General features: G+C 47.8%; 1 protein-coding gene across 6 annotated transcripts in view; it reads left to right on the top strand.

Moving 5' to 3' along the window:
* Tub (TUB bipartite transcription factor) overlaps window positions 1-17,493 on the top strand; it is a 76,450-nt gene that overhangs the window by 44,736 nt on the left and 14,221 nt on the right. For 2 of the 6 annotated variants that reach the window (XM_055607431.1, XM_055607427.1), the window contains exon 1: window positions 10,430-10,581. The exons of the other annotated variants lie outside the window; for them this stretch is intronic. In XM_055607431.1, the coding sequence (XP_055463406.1) occupies window positions 10,544-10,581 (38 nt within the window). In that variant the 5' untranslated portion in view covers window positions 10,430-10,543. Of the gene's footprint in view, window positions 1-10,429; window positions 10,582-17,493 lie in introns of those variants that run through there. 6 annotated transcript variants of the gene reach the window in all.

Raw genomic sequence — 17,493 nt, 5'->3', positions numbered from 1 at the left:
CACAATGAGCCTCATTTATATTATTTTAAGATGTGTCCTTCGTAGTCCTGCCACTATGAATGAGATATTTTTCATTTTCATTTTGTACCATTTCTCTATATCAATATTAAAATAGGATTGACTGGTTTTGTTGTTGTTGTTGTTTTTTAATCGGACATCTTTGATGAATTCCAATTCTTATATTTTTCTTGTTGATTTCTTCAGGTCTTCCTGGGACCCCAATTTATATCTGCTGTCTTGTAAATAGTCTGCCTTTCTAATACAGTAGGCTAATGAGTGCTCATCATTGCTGTCCTTTAGAGAAAGGCTGGTAGTCTGGCCCTGTAGCCCATGCAGTGGGCCATTTCCACAACCTGGAGCAAGGGCCTGGGACCTGGGAGGGCAGGGATAGCAGGGGGACTCCAGACACATCGGAGAACAGTGAATGTAGGCAGACCGAGAACCTAGCACGCGTGAAGACTAGTGAGGAGCAGAAACCATCAGCTTTGCAGGCACTTAAAAAATGGCCTTGGAGCATGGAAGTCAGCAAAGGATTTTAAACAGCAGGTGCACAAGGATGGATTTGCATTCTGCAAAGATCACTCTCTGCCATGTGAGAACAGACTGCAGGGGGGCCAGAGGGAAAGGGGGTGCAGCTCCTTATATAACAACTCACACAGCCTAATGGCTTTTGTATATTAACTGTTCTGCTCCTAGGACACACCAAGGCAGGGAGTGCTTTTAAACCAGCACAGATTAGCACGGGCAAAGTTAATGGTGGCACTGGGCATGGTGAGTGGGATTAAACATATCAAGACAGACTGGTGACAGACTGGCTGTTAAAGGAAGATGGCAGAGGGGAGGAGTGAGCAGGTTTTCTACATATCCATTGACCATTGGAATAGTCCTACTGTGTTAGCCACAGCTCTTGTCCCCTCTGTTCTCCATGGGAATAGAGGGAATTGAGGCCAGTTCCTAGGGTGCTTCCTGTCCTTCTCCCTCCCTCCTGTTTTCTGGGCGTAGTGTGAGGTATGAGCTTCCTCCTCTGCCTCCTGGAGTAGCTGGAGGCTGAAGGGAGAAACATTTGTCCTACACTGTCAGATGGGAACACATACAGCCCTGGAGGCTTAGAGATTTAACCCTCTCCTCACAGAGCCATACACTGAGGCCAAGGAATCTGGGAAGACACTTTCCTATGGGCTCAGAAGAGGCCAGGAACTCGGACTTAGAACTTATGTTTCCTGATGCATGAAACACTGGTTGCATTTTCAGAGCATGTGAGGATATCAGAAAATGATATTAGCAAATGTTTAGTTACCTGCAAGGGGCCAAACAAAGATCCTGAAGTCCACTAGAGTAAAGAAGATGGAGTGAGGCATTGATTTGGCAAGATAAATGAGTGGCAATAGTTTGCAGAAAGCAGAGAGGCTTAAACACAAGTATTAGAGCTAGGACATAGTACAGAGCCCTGGGGAATAATCAGGATAGTGGAGCAAAGTATGACCCGAGCTAGAGGAATTTCTTACCTCTGAGGGCTCTGCCCACAGGGAATAGTTTGGAATTTCTGTAGTTCATTCTGAGGGTGTTCCAGCTCACCTCTCTCCAAGGGAGATCCCCAGAATGTCTGACACTTGTGAGGATTGGGATAGGGCCAGCTAGCCTGAGGTGTCCAGCTCAGTGTGTAGCTGAGTGTATGGCTCTTCACCCTGTGTTTCCACACCCTGTTAGGCTTGGGGCAGTAGGACCAGAAAGAGGAAGGCTCTGCATTGAGAAGGTAGTGATTGTAGAATACACACAGACATAGAGAAATGGTAGACTATGACAAAGACCAGGAATAAGAAGAGATCTGAACTGGTAGACAAGCCTGAGGAGGGTGCTTCCCCATCCGGCCCTTCCACCCTGGGTGTGATCTCACTTGAGAAAGTCTGGAAACCAGTTACACACTGCCTCATCCTAGCGCCAGAACTCAGACACACTGGAGGGACAGGAATCTGTCCCACTCCTCCTTGTGCCAGGCAGAGCATTAGCTGAGATCACCTCTGGCCGTCCCTTTCTCTTCTGTGGGCATCAGCTGTATTCCCCAGACCTTAGCTGACATGAGTAGATCCCTGCATTCTGACTGCCCAAAGTTTATCTGCTCTTTCCTTTGTAAGAGTACCTCTGGTTACTGTGAGCGGTCAGTGAGGTCGAGGTCATACTGCTGGTGCTTTGCTGCCCTTCAGTGAGGGCTCAGCGAGTGGGAATTCTGATGACTAAATGATGTTGCTTCACTCTGGAGCTTGGGATTCAATATCCACAGTTTTCCCTCTCCCTTTGCTTCAGCCTCACATACTGTACAGTAAGCAAGGCTACACTATCTCCACTCCCCAAGGGAGTGGTCCCTGGCACCCGTGAAATACCAATACCAAAAGGACAGGAATCCAACCCTTCTCACTAAATCTTGCCTGTGTTTGATAGCAGCGTTTCTTCTGTGGAACAAAAAGATTCCATTCTTACTGCAGAGCTGAGCACACAATCGTCTTTCATCTCCCAATGGTCACACTGTAAAAAGCCAAAATGTCTGAGAAAGCTAGTTGTAGATAGAGTCTTTGGCTCATCCTGATTTTCATGGGGCAGAGAGGAGGCTCCTCAAGGTCATAGCACACGAATGACATAGTCACAACAGAGCCAAGGACTATGTTCTCTCTCCTATGCCTTCAGTATCTAGGAGCCTTCCATTCCCATTCCATAGATGGAAAACAGAGTCATCGAGGAAACACAGCTTAACTCTACTCCCATGGTGCCACCCTGTCAGATTCAGCATCTTCAATGACCTAGTAGCCTTAGTAGCCTTCTAGTCTGATATTTATGAGACAGCAATAGCCATAAAGAAGTGCTATGGACTCCCCACCCTCTCAAAAGAAAGCATATCAGAATATTTGGGGTAATAAATTTAACAAATAGTTGAGATTATATTTCAGGGACTGATTCTTCTAGTTTGTAAATTCAGGAGAGGACTATTTAAAATGCATTTCAACCTTTAAATAACCTTGGTTTTCTTAGATAAGGGGAAAAAAACAGGTCAAGAATCCACACTTATGGGCTTTGCTGCAAAAAGGTTATGGAATAAAACGTCCTTTGCTGGAGGATACAAAGGAACCAGCTCTCTGTTTGACAAAGGAGAGGGCTCCTCCAGATAAATCCTGCCTTATGGACAAATGAGGGCTCCCTCCCTCCCTTCCTGATCAGCTTAATTCCCTGTTGCTTATCTGCAAATCCAATAACCACAGTAAAACAAGAGCTCCTGGAGTCTGAGCACAGGGGTCTGGGCTTCTTATCTTCTATTTTAAACTCCAGCCTCAGTTCTTGGGAGAGCTGGGCCAGTCTGCTTGTTGGAGAGGGTGGGGAGTGGGGGGAAAGCAAGCAGAAAAACTTTGAGTTAGGAATACAAGCTACCCCAGGTCAGAGACATGGTGCTTCTGCTCTGCAACTCCTTGCCCAGGAGATACTCAGGCAATTCCTGAAGATGGAGCAGGGTTGTGTTAGGTGAAGGGCAGGAACAATGATTTAGCATCCTTCCTGCACCTCTGTGCTTCCAGTAAATAACCACAAGCACCCACATCAAAAGTGGGGTATAGTAGCCTGTACTTGTAATCCCAGTGCCGGGGAGGTAGTGATAGGAGGATTCCTCAGGGCATGCTGGCCAGCCAGTCTAGCCTAAAAACAGAGAACCCCAGGTCTCATCAATAGGCTGCCTCAAAAAATAAAATACATGACTCACAAGAACAATTGGAGGTTAACCTCTGGACTCCACGTGCATAAGCATGCACACACACACATGCAGGCACAATAAACAAATAACCAGACTAAGAATTGTGAACACTTCTTACTCTGCTCGTATGATTGGATAGCCATCTGCGATGTCTTCCTGTCTTATATCAGGATATTGTGATATCCTTGTGCTGTATCGTAACACTCAAGGCGACTTGGGGTATATCAGCCCACATGGTTCTACAATTGTTTTACTTACCAAATGCATTGTGCACAGACAGTGTTTGTCTATCTCCATAATCCTGGGTTTGAGATGTTGTCTGCCATGCAAGGATCACTAGGTCTCGGGTGCCAAAAGCTATTGTTAAGAGGCATTGGCAGCATCTGGAAGGAGGAACCAGTAATGGAGTATATGGTACCCGGGGTGGTATAGCCAATAGCACAAGACCAAGCCTTCCTCACTCTAAGCAATTTTATTTTTAATGAGACTGTTCATTCATTGCCATTATCCCATCACATTAATCTGTTCCTCTATCTTTAAATTTTTCCCATAAAGGATGCTTTGTGATCCATTCAGTGAACTCAGAATTCCTTGTTTAACTGAGTCCCAATCAATAGACATTTATCCCACCTCTGCTGATTTCTTCTGTTCTAAATCAAATGCTAATGAATACATTTGTGCGTCAATACGCACATTTTCTTTGGCTAGAATTCTGGAACAAGAATGAGTCAAGAGCTCATCCTCTTGCTTGGTTTTCTCTAGAGGATGATAGTTAAGCCTTTTGGCTCTGAAAGTCTCTGCTGCCTAAATTTAAATGGAACTCTATTGTTTATTGTGTGCATGGCCTTGAGCAAATTCTGTGCCCTTTTATTTCTTCATCTGATACAACAGTGGTCACAGTCGTAGTTATCTCAAGTGATGTGGTGATGAGAGGAGCCACGTGTAACTATGTTGAATGACCATGACTCATGAGATATCCTAAAACAAATTTATTTTTGTCCCCTATGAACTCTTTACATTTACTTTCTGCAGCCTTTTTCTTCCTGGAATTAGACACACTTTAATCCTAAGACTAAACCTTTGGGCTTTTGTGGCCATTTTCAGGCAACCCAAAGTTGTTTTTTCTGTCATCTGTCCTATTAGGCTAAAAATAACTATCTCTCTGTATGTGATGTGATGCTGGGAATCAAACCCAGGACCTTATCCATGGTAGGGAAGGTTTCCACCATAGAACTGTATCCCTCACCTCCAAAAGATTCATGGACTCCCTCCCGGTACAGTCTAATACAGAACAGCATCCTGCGGGCAGAGGGTGACCTCTCAAATAACTATCTGACCCCTCTCCTGGTTTTTGATGGAAGGAGGGAGATGGGGCACAGGGGATCAGAGTTCTTCCAAGACTATACTCTGAGGAGCTACTGTGTGTGTGTGTTTGTTTGTTTGTTTGTTTGTTTTTCTGGCCTTCCCTCTCTTTTGAGTGCCACTGTGGGATCTTAGAGACCATGCTGTCACTGATGTTCCCTCCAGCAGATTCCTTGATATAGCTTTACTCCCTCCTCTTAGCTTCTTCTCAAGTTTCCTCTCAGGCCCCAGAAAACTCATGTTTGCTCCCTTCCTGGTGTCATCACCTCCAACAATAGAGGCCTCTTGGCCTGCACCTAAGCCAGTCACACTTGACTATCCTGAGATAAGGATCAACAAGAACCACTCCTGTTTCTTTGCCTTGCAAACCGGGGGCACAAGGCTACACTGAGTCCCCAGCAACCTCTCTGCCATCAGGAAAGAGGCAAGTCACCACTGGTTCTGTGTATTTGTTAGAAATGGATCCATTGTTTGTCCATTGTGCCCCAAGACTGTTTTGGCCACACATCAAACTCTACTATGGGTCTTTGCCAAGCCTTTGAGATGAAGGCAATAGCTTCCTCCACATCTTTCAATTATCAGGAATCACTAGGCCCTAAGTCTTTCTCTAAAAACTTCCCCAGACCTTTTTCGAAGCCTCTCTTGTATGTGCCAGGATGTGTGTTGGCTCATGGTACAGATCAGATCCAGGCTCTTCTAAGTACTGCTTAGTGTATTTTAACCCTCCACTCGTGAATGTGCCATCTTTTTTTTTTTTTTTTTTTGAGACAGGGTTTCTCTGTGTAGCCCTGACTGTCCAGGACCTCCCTCTGTAGACCAGGCTGGCCTCAAACTCACAGGTTCACCTGCCTCTGCCTCTCAAATGCTGGGATTAAAGGCACAGGCCATCCTCACCCAGTGAATGTGTGATTTACTAATTCAGATTGTTGACCAGAACATGGAGCAGAAGAATGGTTTTATCATCCATCACCCAGATTTTGTTTTTATGAACTACATAGGCTGGCATACCCACATACACTTAGCAAATGGCAGTCCTGAATGATGCAAACCCAGTGGCCCTCTGTTTATCATACATTGATTTCATAACTGTTATATTTGCTCTTTTTTTTTAATGCCTTCAGAGCTTAGAGCCATGAACACTATTCTCGTGTGTATGTGATTATCTGCTTATTGTGCTCAGCAGTGATTTGGAAAATAGCCTGTTTTTCTACTGTTTTTCCCTCTGTGTTTTCAAAGGCAGCCATATACCTGTTGACCTTCACTTTCATCATCCACAATGGAGCTGACAGTCTTTGTAGCTCCAAGTAGGATTTACATGTGGTACTGTATGGCAACTGTATGCTACCATCTATACCACAGCTTTGGAAAGTGTCGGACTGTTTGAGCATGCTGGGGTGCTTAAATGGGTATCCCATCTCATAAATGAGTTCTTCCTATTCTAAGCTCATCAAAGATGCTTAATGCTGTATTCAGAATTGCATACTTACTGATATACATTCTGTCCTCACCCTGCTAATTTTACCCTCTTACTCTCTTTTCCTACTAGCAGTTTTCTATACTATTTGTTATCCTTGTCTCCTTTTGGTTATCTTGCCTCCAATCATAGCTATCTAAAGGTTACTTCTGGGCAGTTTATTCTCAGCTTAAAGCCCGTTAGTGACTCCCCATTGGCTATAGGATAAGACCCAAACACAACAGCACAAATGATCTAGCTTTGCTTAACTTTCTAGCTTCTCTACGGCCACCAGGGACCATTCAGCACACTGGTTAACACCCCGAGTTTCAAGTAAGTGCACTGGCCATGCACCCCTCTGTGTCTGTGACTTTGCTCATGGCACCTTGTTAGGAGTGAGTATAGTATCTGGTAGTCATAGTCTCATTTCCCCCTTTCCTTTCTTACCTATCTATTAAAAAAATCTTTCTCCTCCTCTGAGGCCCGAATCAACCATTACCCTTTTCTCTTCATAGGAGCTCTTTCTGTGTTCTTCCTCCTTCCAACATCATTAGCTGTTTCTCCTCTGGTCCCCTCACCCAGCACTTGGTTACCGATACTGTCATCGTTTCTTCCTATTTCTACTGCCAGAGGGAAAATTCCCTGAGAGAAGTCTTGCCCCTTATCCCTGCCAAAGCTGCCAGACTTTGCATCAGCCTTAGACCCGGTAAGATCCAGTTGATTGATCTGAATTGCTTTTGTCAGACTTCAGGGCCACAAAGCCAAGCCACAAGGCAGGGACCAGTCTGCATTTGTGTTCATTTATTATTCATACCCCTCTGCTTCCAAAATTGAAAGAGGCGGCCTCATTCAACAAACTGCTGCCCTAAGCACAGAAGGTGTAAGACCCTACACGGCAGAAACAAAGTGCCAGAATGCAAGCCTTCTTCTAGGCTGAACTGATCTTGTTGAGGAGAGCTGGCACTGGGGACCTCAAGCTTAGATGCTGTGCCTCTCACACACTGCCTCCACTTTGTTAGGAAATACCCAAAGTACAACAGAAAGGACTTAAAATTTCTAGCAAATATCCTATTCTTACTGTATTTAGACCAGTGGCAAGGAAGGCATCATGGGATTGCTGTGTAGAAGTGTTTCAGTAGAAATGATCTCGTTCCTGGGGCTAAATTTGAAAAGCTTATACCCTTCTTCAAAGTCACTTATATAGCACAATTGTAACAATGTGTAATGTTTAGCCATGGCCTTTATAAAATTCTGTATATGGCTTTCTAGAGCAGCTTTTTGATAGAGACACTGGGGTTAACATAAAAGGAGAAGCAGTAATGCCATTCAAGTGGGAAACCCACCATGAGGTCTGAGCTGAGTGTGAACAAACCCTGTAGCACATCCTCATCCTCTGCTCCCACCTCTTAAAAAAACACATCTCACCAACATTCTTGTGCAGACCTGCCCTGTCTATAGAGGGGCTCCTCCTCCCTCTCTTCCTCCCTCCCCCCTCTCTCTCATGTACGGACATAGAGTCTCCAATAGCTTCTCATATCTCATGTGTATGTACTTACTCAAGCAGTGGCATACATTTCCCCTTTCTCTTAAATACCACTCGCCCGCCCACTCACTCACACTCATGCACATGTAGGCACGCACCCTCACACATGCAGTAGCATACAGCTTCTGGGTCCTCCCACATCTCATGTACAAACATATTTTTAGGCACACAGATTCATGCATGCACTGGCACAGTCTTCTGAATTCCATGTGCACACACAGCCCTACAGAAAAAGAAGACATAGAAACTGTCTTATTTCTGCATCTCACTCCACCTCCAGCTTTTTCTCCCTTAGGACAAAGCCTGGAGTGTCTGCTTAAGAGATTCAATTACTCCAGGCCCCTGAGACCTTCCAACTTAATTCTTATTGCATTAAAAGGTGTCAGATAATTTGGGAAGAAAAGGGGAAAACGCAGCCTCAAAGTCTTGACAGGAAAGTCTTCCAGATGCTTGTCATCCTGAAGAGGGAGATGGCAAACAATTATAACTCTGGCAGAGGTGGCATGGACAATGGGGAGTTCAGAGGTCAAAGCCTCTCACACATGTTTTAGGCAGGGTTTTAGCTCAAAGGACAGAGGCCTCTGAGGGATTAGCTTGTGCTGAGAGCTGTCAGGGAAGGAGGGACCTACTAGCCCCTTAACTGCTGCCCTTCCTGGGAGGCGGATGTGTGGAGATCAGGAGAAGCATCCCTGAAGGCAAGGTGGCAGCTTTGCACTGCATCCTCCTCTCAGGCAATTTTTCCCTTTTCCTAGAGGTCTGTGATGACAGTAATAGCCCTTAAGAAGTTGATAGATAATCAAGGTTAACTGTTTAGGAAGAGAAGGTTCTGCCCTAACAGAGAAGCATTCGGCAGTACACGTGTGCACTGCATATACTTTGGGAGGTGGAGAATGTGGGCTGAGAGCAGGTATGGGAATGTTGGCTTCACCAAAGACTGCCTGTGTGACCTTGTTCATGAAGGTCTTCTCTGTGCTTCAGTTCCTTTGCTGAAAAATAAAATAAAAACATCAATACACTTCCGAGGGCAGTGGTAAGGATTAAAGGAGCTATACAGATCCCCCCTAACAAAGCCCCAATTCCTGATAGCTCACCAGGCAGTGCATTCATCATCACTCTTGTGTTTGTAGTTTATGGGACAGACAGGGCAGACAGAGAAGCTAAAAGAAGTTCCAGGTGTGGATCCTGGCTTGGCCCCAGAGTAGCAAGATGGGACTCACTCTAAGCATGAGGGTCACTCTCACAGCCTTCCCAGTCCTGCCAGAACATCTTCCCCTGGACACTCTTCTGGCTATCTGGTGATGCTGAACGCAAGGTACACTTGAGGACACCCAAGTGCTGTATAGGGTCTGGGCTAATCAGTAGTCCCTTCCCTGACCCCTGCCACAGGCTTCAGGCTGGCCGCTCAGCCTGCTGCATCACTAGGCACCTGGCCTCTCGCTGCTTCTAACTAGCCCTGCTATGGATCTTCCACCCTTCTGTTCCCTGCCCTTTATTAAACGTGGGTCCTGGTTTAATAGGACCTCATCAACATTCAAGACTAAGAGGATCTTTCTTGATTTTGCTGCCCTCTAAAATGGCTTTAAAAGACGAGAGATCCTGGTTCAATTCCAGCTCCACCACTTCTTTGCTCCTTGCCCTTGGGTTCCTTAGGATTTCTCAGACTTCATTCTCTGGGAAATGGGGATAAAATATTTGCTTCTCAAAGCTATTGTGCTCACTCATGCTCCAACTTTCTAAGGACCTTGAGTGCAACAGTTAACAGAACCCTTGGTTGTGGAAGCATATATGGGAAGTGTCAGGTCCAAACGAAGGACCCAGGCAGAGGAAACATTTTTACTTAACTAAAGATCAGAAGGTTCTGGAGACAGGAGCGTGAAATGGGAGGTTGAGAAGGAAGCAAGGCCTCAGTTCTCAGGCCAGAGGCTCTCCTGACACCTCTAATTTGACTCCCCTTGTCTCTGTCCCGGGTAAATCTGATATAGCCAAGGGTTGAGGGATAGCCGAGGTCCTAGAGGGAGAAACTGGCGCTAGGTGACAGCGTCCTTCCCGGCTGAGGGTGGGCCCACACGGTCAGCCTGCACGGGGCCGGGGTGGGCTCTGCGACGGGGCGGGGCCAGGGGCGGGGCGGGGCGGTGGCTCCAGGCGTTGCTCAGCCCGGAGCTGCAGACCCAGCGCCTGCGGTGCGGACTGCCTCTCCCGCCTCCGGCGCGCTCCTGCCCGCGCGCTCCCGCGGACCCGCGCACTCCCGCCGCTTCTCCCTCCGCGCCGCGCAGGCAAACCGCTCTGGGAGCCTGCGGCCGGGGCCCTGGCGTGTAGAGAGGGCCTCGGCGGGCCCCAGCGGCCGGGCGCGGGAGGATGCGGCCCGGGGCGGCCCGAGAGCTGAGCAGGGTCCCCACGCCAGCCCCTCGAGGTCCCGGCCTCCGGAGCCGCAGCCGCCGCCCCGCCCCCGGGAGACATGACTTCCAAGCCGCATTCCGACTGGATTCCCTACAGGTACGCGGGCCGGCTTCCCCGGATCCGGGGCGCGTGCGGACCCCGACTTCAACCTTGAGGGAGGGGGAAGGGCGGGAGCGTGCTGTCAGGCCACCTACTGCTCCCAGATGCAGCGTCGGTCAGGCATCTGGCCTGGAGGCAGGGCACGGATGCCCTCCGTACCCTTTCCAACACCGGAGCACGGGCTGGAGGTGCCGGGCTTTTCCATCCCAACTTTGAGGGCCTCAGAGCCATCTGCCCTACTCCACCCTCCTCAACATCCCAGGATTCTGAAGGGATCTCGGGGCTTCTTGAGTCGGGTGGCACATGGAGAAAGGAACTGCTGTGAGCCTCCTCCTAGGCCCAGCACCCAAGACGTGCGTCTGGATATCTTGTGCGCACACACCTCTGCATCTTCACGCTTGCACACACAGAGCATCTGCGCGCTGGGCCAAATATGCCCCTGCTGTTCAGTTCGTATCCCTAAAGCATGGATTCGTTGGGACAGTTAGAACCCAGACCACATGGCAGCTTATGTATACATGTACCCGTATATCTCCGTAGACCTTAATTCTTGGGCTGCACGTGTGCATACATACAAATCTCTGCATACTCACAGATTTTTGAATAGGAATACACTGTATTAGCCACTCATAAGTACTATTCAGTACCTTTCAGAGATTCAGTAGTAACCTGCTTGTTGATGGAAGTTGCTCACAATACAGAGAAATTGCTCTCACGCCTTCACCTGCACTCAAGAACACTGACCCACCTCCTGTCCCTGGTTACTTGGTTGGTCTGACCTAAGACAGACCCGGGTTTTCTTGTGTGGGAGGTGGGGGAGGGGTGGTCTCCAGCCTCACACAGGTGCAGGCCTTTCTCCATCCACTGTACTCAATTCTATTACCAGGGAAAAGAGCTCATTGCCATAGCAGCGCCACATCCGTGGCCACTCATTGGCTCTCTAGTTGCCATGGGCTACCAGGCTGTCTCTAAGCCTCCCAAAGAGGCATATGTGTAAAAAGGGTGCTGGACTGCTAAGACCCACTCTATTGCTGACCCTGGTGCACATTCAGTGGGTTGCAGAATCAGACATCCAGGACCCACAGAAAGTGATTCTGCCAGAGCCCTTCCAGGGAGTCTGTCCAGATAGAACCCCAAATAGAAACCAGCTGGAACAGCCTGAAGCTTGTTAAAAGCAGGCAGTTCTACCAACAGGCACCTAGGAATTCTAGGCCTGGGAATTCAGGGTTTTTCTTGAGAATGATTCCTGCCTCAGCTCAGCTTCTGTGGGGGCTTCTTGAGTTATTTTCTATCTTCCCACCAACACATACACAGACACATGTACACAGAGATCAGACACAGGGTCTCCTGCAGACATGTGAGTGCAGACCTCAATATCACATGGATAAAGGAGGAAACTCTGAGTGGGAGCCCCGGCCTGGTTTGTGCTAACTCAAAAGACTAATCTGTCCTTGACATATATCCAGGCTAGGGGTGCAGGTAGTGTTGGGACGATCTTGGTATTTTCTTGGCTCTAGGGTGCAGCCCCATAGAGAATCACTGACCGTTTGTCTGCCAGCAGACGTGGAAGGCAGTGGGCTGAACAGACAATTCTGTGGAAGTACCTTCAAGGTGCCCGGTTGTAGGGTGGTGGCTACCCACGGGCTACACTGTGACCCTGGCAATAATGGCATGCTTAGGTTTTGACAAATGGAAGGCTAGGCTGGTTATAGTTCAAGGCTGATTCTCCCAGGGACCCAAGGACTAAGGCATCTTGCAAAGCTTATAGAGAAAAAAGAAAAAATCTACCCCAAGCTAAGGAGGGTTCAGCCTGCTCCTGGTAAAAGAGACCTCCAGGAAGTAGGATCATTTCTGAGAAATCTGTTGTAGATACTCAGGGTATTGGTATCCTGAAATGGGTGATTGGCATTCATCCCAGCCCAAGCCTAACCACCCCCCATTATCCCTCCCACACTCAGCCAGGAGCACAGAATCCTGCCACCCTGGAAGCCTAGCCCTGAAAGCAGCTTGGCACCCTGGCGGCCCACCCTGCTTCCTTTTTCCATTCCTGCCTTCTCGTTCTGTACAGTAGGGAGGATAAGCATTTAGCGGGGGATGGGCTGTTATCAGAAGGCTCCTCCTCTGCCCTGTTCAGTCTCTCTACGCATGTATATAGAGCCTGGAAAAGCACTGGACTTGAGGATGGGACTTCCCAGCAGGGGATGCCTGTATTGAGGAAATTCAAGTAGCCCTTTGCCTTACTAGGCTGCTGATTGCAGCCAAAGACACAGGTCTGTCTGGTTGCAGAAAACTGGGACAGAACATAGGGCCTATTTCTCGGCAGCTGGGCAGGCCGGCGTGTGTACGCACACTTTGAGATGGTTGCATCCTGCATTCCCTGGGCTCAGCTTATTTTCTTCAAAGCAGTGATAGTTGCTGCTAATCTTCTTAGGGGTAATTTTGGCTCATTTTCTAATGATCATGGATTAAGCTCACATTCTGACTTGAAAGGGAGTCATTTCATTTATAAAGATCAACAGCTAGAGTCATTTTTGCCTTTTGTTTCCCATTGCTAGTAGTTTCCAATTCTGCCCATTTCTCTTTACCTGTATTCGTTTATAACTTTTTATTTTTTTCCAAGACAGGGTTTCTCTGTGTACCCTCAGCTGTCCTGGACTCACTCTGTAGGCCAGGCTGACCTTGAACTCACAGAGATCTGCCTGCCTCTGCCTCTCAGAGTGCTGGGATCACAGACATGTGACACCGCGCCAGGCTTCTGTATTTGTGAAGAGTATCAGATGCCTGTAATGTATGATTCAACTTTTAATAAGTAGTAGATGGGTAGCGCTCCCAGGAAGGACTGTGGCCTCAGGCGTGTTTTAGGACTGTGCCACTGGTGTTTGCTCTTGTCTTCTGTGCTTTTTTTTTTTTAAGTTGTTTATTATTTTTATATGTATATATGTGTGTTTGTTTGTATGCCTATTTGAGTTTATGTGCACCAAATACATTCAGGAGCCCATGGAAGCCAGTAGAGGGCATAATGTCCCCTGGAACTGGAGGTACAGGCAGTTGTAAATTGCTACGTGGGTGCTGGGAACTGAACTCAGGGCTTCTGCAAGAGCTGTAAGCACTTTTGCTGCTGAGCCATTCCTTTAAGCCCATGTTTGGTGTTCTTGTCTGCAGTGCTCAAGGTTTCCTTCACCAAATCATGAACTCTTTGAGAGCAGGGGTGACCTCATGTGATATCTGGCTGAGACTCCAGCACTACCCAACATCAATAAAATGTTACCTCTCATAATCAAAATGATGTCCATCTTCAACTTTTAGGGCTTCCTGGTTCCATTCCTAAGTTTTCAGCACACCTGAAGTGTTCTCCCATCACAGTGAGACCTCCAGAACCAGCCATAGGAACCTTAGGCTGAAAGGGCCCACACAGGCCTTCTCACAGTTTCTGTGTTTTACTGTGTAGCATTCCTGCCAAACATCTTCCATCAGCCAGTTGTGAGTGGAAAGCTCTTCCTTGGGTTGAGTCCAAGCTGGACTTTGGTTTCCCAGTCCTTTTGGCTCCTGTTAGACACCCACCCACACCTTCGGTTCTACGTACGCTTATCCTCAGGTGCACTGTTTTGACAACCTCAATCAATTCTTTCTGGAAACCAGTTTTTTAATTCTTTGCATCTCATCACCTTTGTGGTCACAAAGGGTCATTTGCACAGCCAATCATGAGAACCCTGTAGTACTTGATTAAAACAACAAAGTTGATTCTGGAGCCTGTTCCCCAGTAGTTCTGAATTGCCAAACCAATGCCAATACCACCAGCAGCTTTAATTCACCTAGTGTGTTTGGGGACCTCTGGCTGGAAAGAAGATGGCACGTCTTCAGAGGTGAGAGCTCCTTGCCATGAAGGAACTGCCCCCATTTCCAGCTGTGCTATGCAGCTGCTAGGCAGTGGGAGCCATGGGCATGGGCTTCCGCATTCTGGTGTCTGGTTCCTAGGTTCAAAGCAACTCCCACTGTGACTGAGGGAAGGAATGAGGTAGATAGAAAGGGTTTGCAGGCTATAGAGTGGGGTTGAATGGGACATCTAGATGACTAAGGCTATCTCTATGTGCCTCTGGTAGTGTGGTAGATTAGCTAGAGTTTTTACAAAGTAGAATGTTGGAAGAGAAGGATAGAAACAGGTTTCCTAAGAATACTGGCCATACTGGGCTTTTTCAGCCCACAGTAGAAGTCTCTAGACAGCTGTCTGATCCCTCCTGGTTTGTAAATGGCTATAGATAGCCTGGCTCTGTGGGTGTTGAAGTTGCTGCCTTTTTGGCCCTGGTTAGAGCAGCCAAAATAGGGGATACTGCAGAATGGAGCCAATGACTCAAACATTCCTTGGCCTTCTAGGTCTGGCTCCTAGTAGGAGGTGACCATAATGAAGGAGCCGCTGGGTCAGCTGGAAGACCTATCCATCAGTGCCCTGTCTCAGTCTGAGCCTCCTGGCAGGGCTGCAGCTGGCAGCCTGGGCTTGGCAGTGATTCCATAATTGGAACCACAGTCATTAAAAAAGTCATTAATGTCTCCTTGCATGGTTATCATTTAGTGTAGCCTAGAATGGTGCCCATGTGAGGGGCAGGCCTGGGAGGTTTTGTGAGAAAGACAAGCACCCCAGGAATGGTGCCCCAGCGGAGCCAAAGCTCCTGGCTAGCTGGGTGGGGGCGGGGAGGGAGCTTTGGTTCTGCTCCCCCTTGAGACAGCCTTCATTGTTATCACTGTTCCTCAGCACAAGCTGCTGTGCTGGGGATTCTTTTGTGATTCACCAGGGCGCTTGTCTGTGCCCAGATGCATTGTCCTTATTAGAATACCCTCTTCCAGTACAAGCTTGTCAGTGCCCCTGTGATCTTTCTCACTCTCCCTGCAGCTTCCTAGAAACCCAGCTTTCTCTGTGTGTTATGTGGATGGGTGGCTCCTCAGAGGACCTCCTACATGCATCTTGCTGGGCCTATTGGTGGTCATTTCTCACAACTACTCCCCTACTATGCACCATTCATTTTGAACACACCTGTCGATGAGTGAGGTGGTGGGTGGTTCTCTGGGCACTTCTGCTATATCGGTGACTTCTAGAATCTCTCAGACACCGTTCCCTTGTGTTCATCCTTCTCTGAGAGCCACAGTTAAGTTCCTTCTACTGTTAATCCCACAGATATGAGGAGAAAGAATACCAACCAAAACTGTGGCCAAAGTAAAATAAGCTTTATTCGTGTACACAGGATGTCTCTCCCTAAGGCAGGGTTCAGGAGGTCAGCATTGAAAGGTTTGGTTTTTATAGCTCAGTAGTACGGGGTTTCCAAATGCTTATTTGGCAGGCAAATAAGCGGTGATCACAGAAGCAGAACATAAGTATAACAAGGTAGTCATAACAACCTTCTGAAACAAAGGCATGGTTGCCTTTTCCTGGAACAGGCATTTCAGAACCGTTTGCAGTTAAGGCTACAGGTAGCCCAATTCTTGAGAAACAGATTTCATCATAAACAAGAATGAGCCTACTTTGTCTTTATTATAAAACGGCTTACAAGCCCAAGATGGCGGCAGGCTGGTTTATCACTACTTGTACCTTATCTGGTAATTAATGGTACTAAAACCTACGGCTCATTATCCAATCAGGCAGTGTGGAAATACTGGGAGAGGAAGTACTGTACTTCTGGAAAATAGTCTCTGATCCCAGACTCAACTGCGTGGAGAGTCCAGGAATGCATGCAGTTCCCGTGATTGGAAAACACCCCCCTGTGTGCCACAGGGCAGTGAGGTCACCATTTCCAGAAACATCTTTTGTTACCAAGCTGCCTCTGGAGCCTCTCTTTCTGCAGATGGCTTTGCTGATGTGTGCCTTATCTTTCCTAGCTGTCACTAGAAATTTTCATTGACACCAAGGAACGTATATTCTTTCTCATGTTTAGCCAAGACCAGTACCTGGGATGACACCAGGTCTTCATCCCCAGCACTGTCCTGGGAAAGAATGTAACCCATGACATCTTACTAAGAGGTAAATATCCTCTCCCACTGGCACAGTGGAAGCCAATTCTGACCTGTGGAGATCACACAGGGACTTCTGAGGCCAGGCTACTAGCACACAGGTGCAAGGACCAGAGCTTGGTCTGGGCCCAATCCGAGCATGTCTGGATTCAGACCTTTCAGCTCCTGCCAGTAGGTATCACTGGACAGAGCCTTTACTGATGCTTTTGCCCATATTCTAGAAGCAGTGAGGGAGCATGTGCTTCCGTGGATCTTGGTGGCCAGTGAGACTTGGATATCACTTTCAGGGAATATTCTTCCCTGTGTTACTGATGTAAATGGTCGAATGGTGGGAGGCCGTGGCTTCTCAGGCCTTTTGAGGCCCTTGGTGTCTTGATTTCCTGACACCTGTGTTCTCTCTAGGGACCCAAGAGACATCTCTAGAGGTGCCACACAGGGTTAGTGTGCCTTTCATGACAAGATGTTTATCAGTTCAGGCAGACCAAAGTTTTAGGCAGCCTGCTGAGGCCTTGGATGCTGGTAATGTGTCCAGGAGCCCCAGCTGCAGCCGTGCTCTTGGGCAGGCGTGCTGTCTTGGGAAGGCTGAGACTTAGAGGCTCTGCCTTGTGCTGTGTTTTCTCCTGTCTTCCGGCAGCCAAAGGCTTGATAAGAGGCCATTTTTGCACACAGCCCTACATCACAGTTGGAACTCCTCACAGGTCAATCCAGGGGAACGAGGAGAAGCCCTTCCCAGCTGTCGTGTAGTTGGGACATTTAAAATGGTGCATAGTAGTCCTCGGTGTTCAGGGAGGTGAGTGGTGATGGGTGGCTGGCTGTACAAGTAGTTTAAGGGACTTATGGGTTCAGCTGTCAGAAGTTAAGCATGGCTTCACTTCATCTTTGAAGTGACTTTGAGCTTGTCTTTTGCTGTCC

This window comes from Psammomys obesus, unplaced genomic scaffold, assembly GCF_907164565.1.
Source record: "Psammomys obesus unplaced genomic scaffold, mPsaObe1.curated_primary_1811, whole genome shotgun sequence".
NCBI classification, from domain to species: Eukaryota; Metazoa; Chordata; class Mammalia; order Rodentia; family Muridae; genus Psammomys; species Psammomys obesus.
Note: the sequence above shows the minus strand (reverse complement) of the source record. Positions and strands in the feature narration are given on the sequence as shown.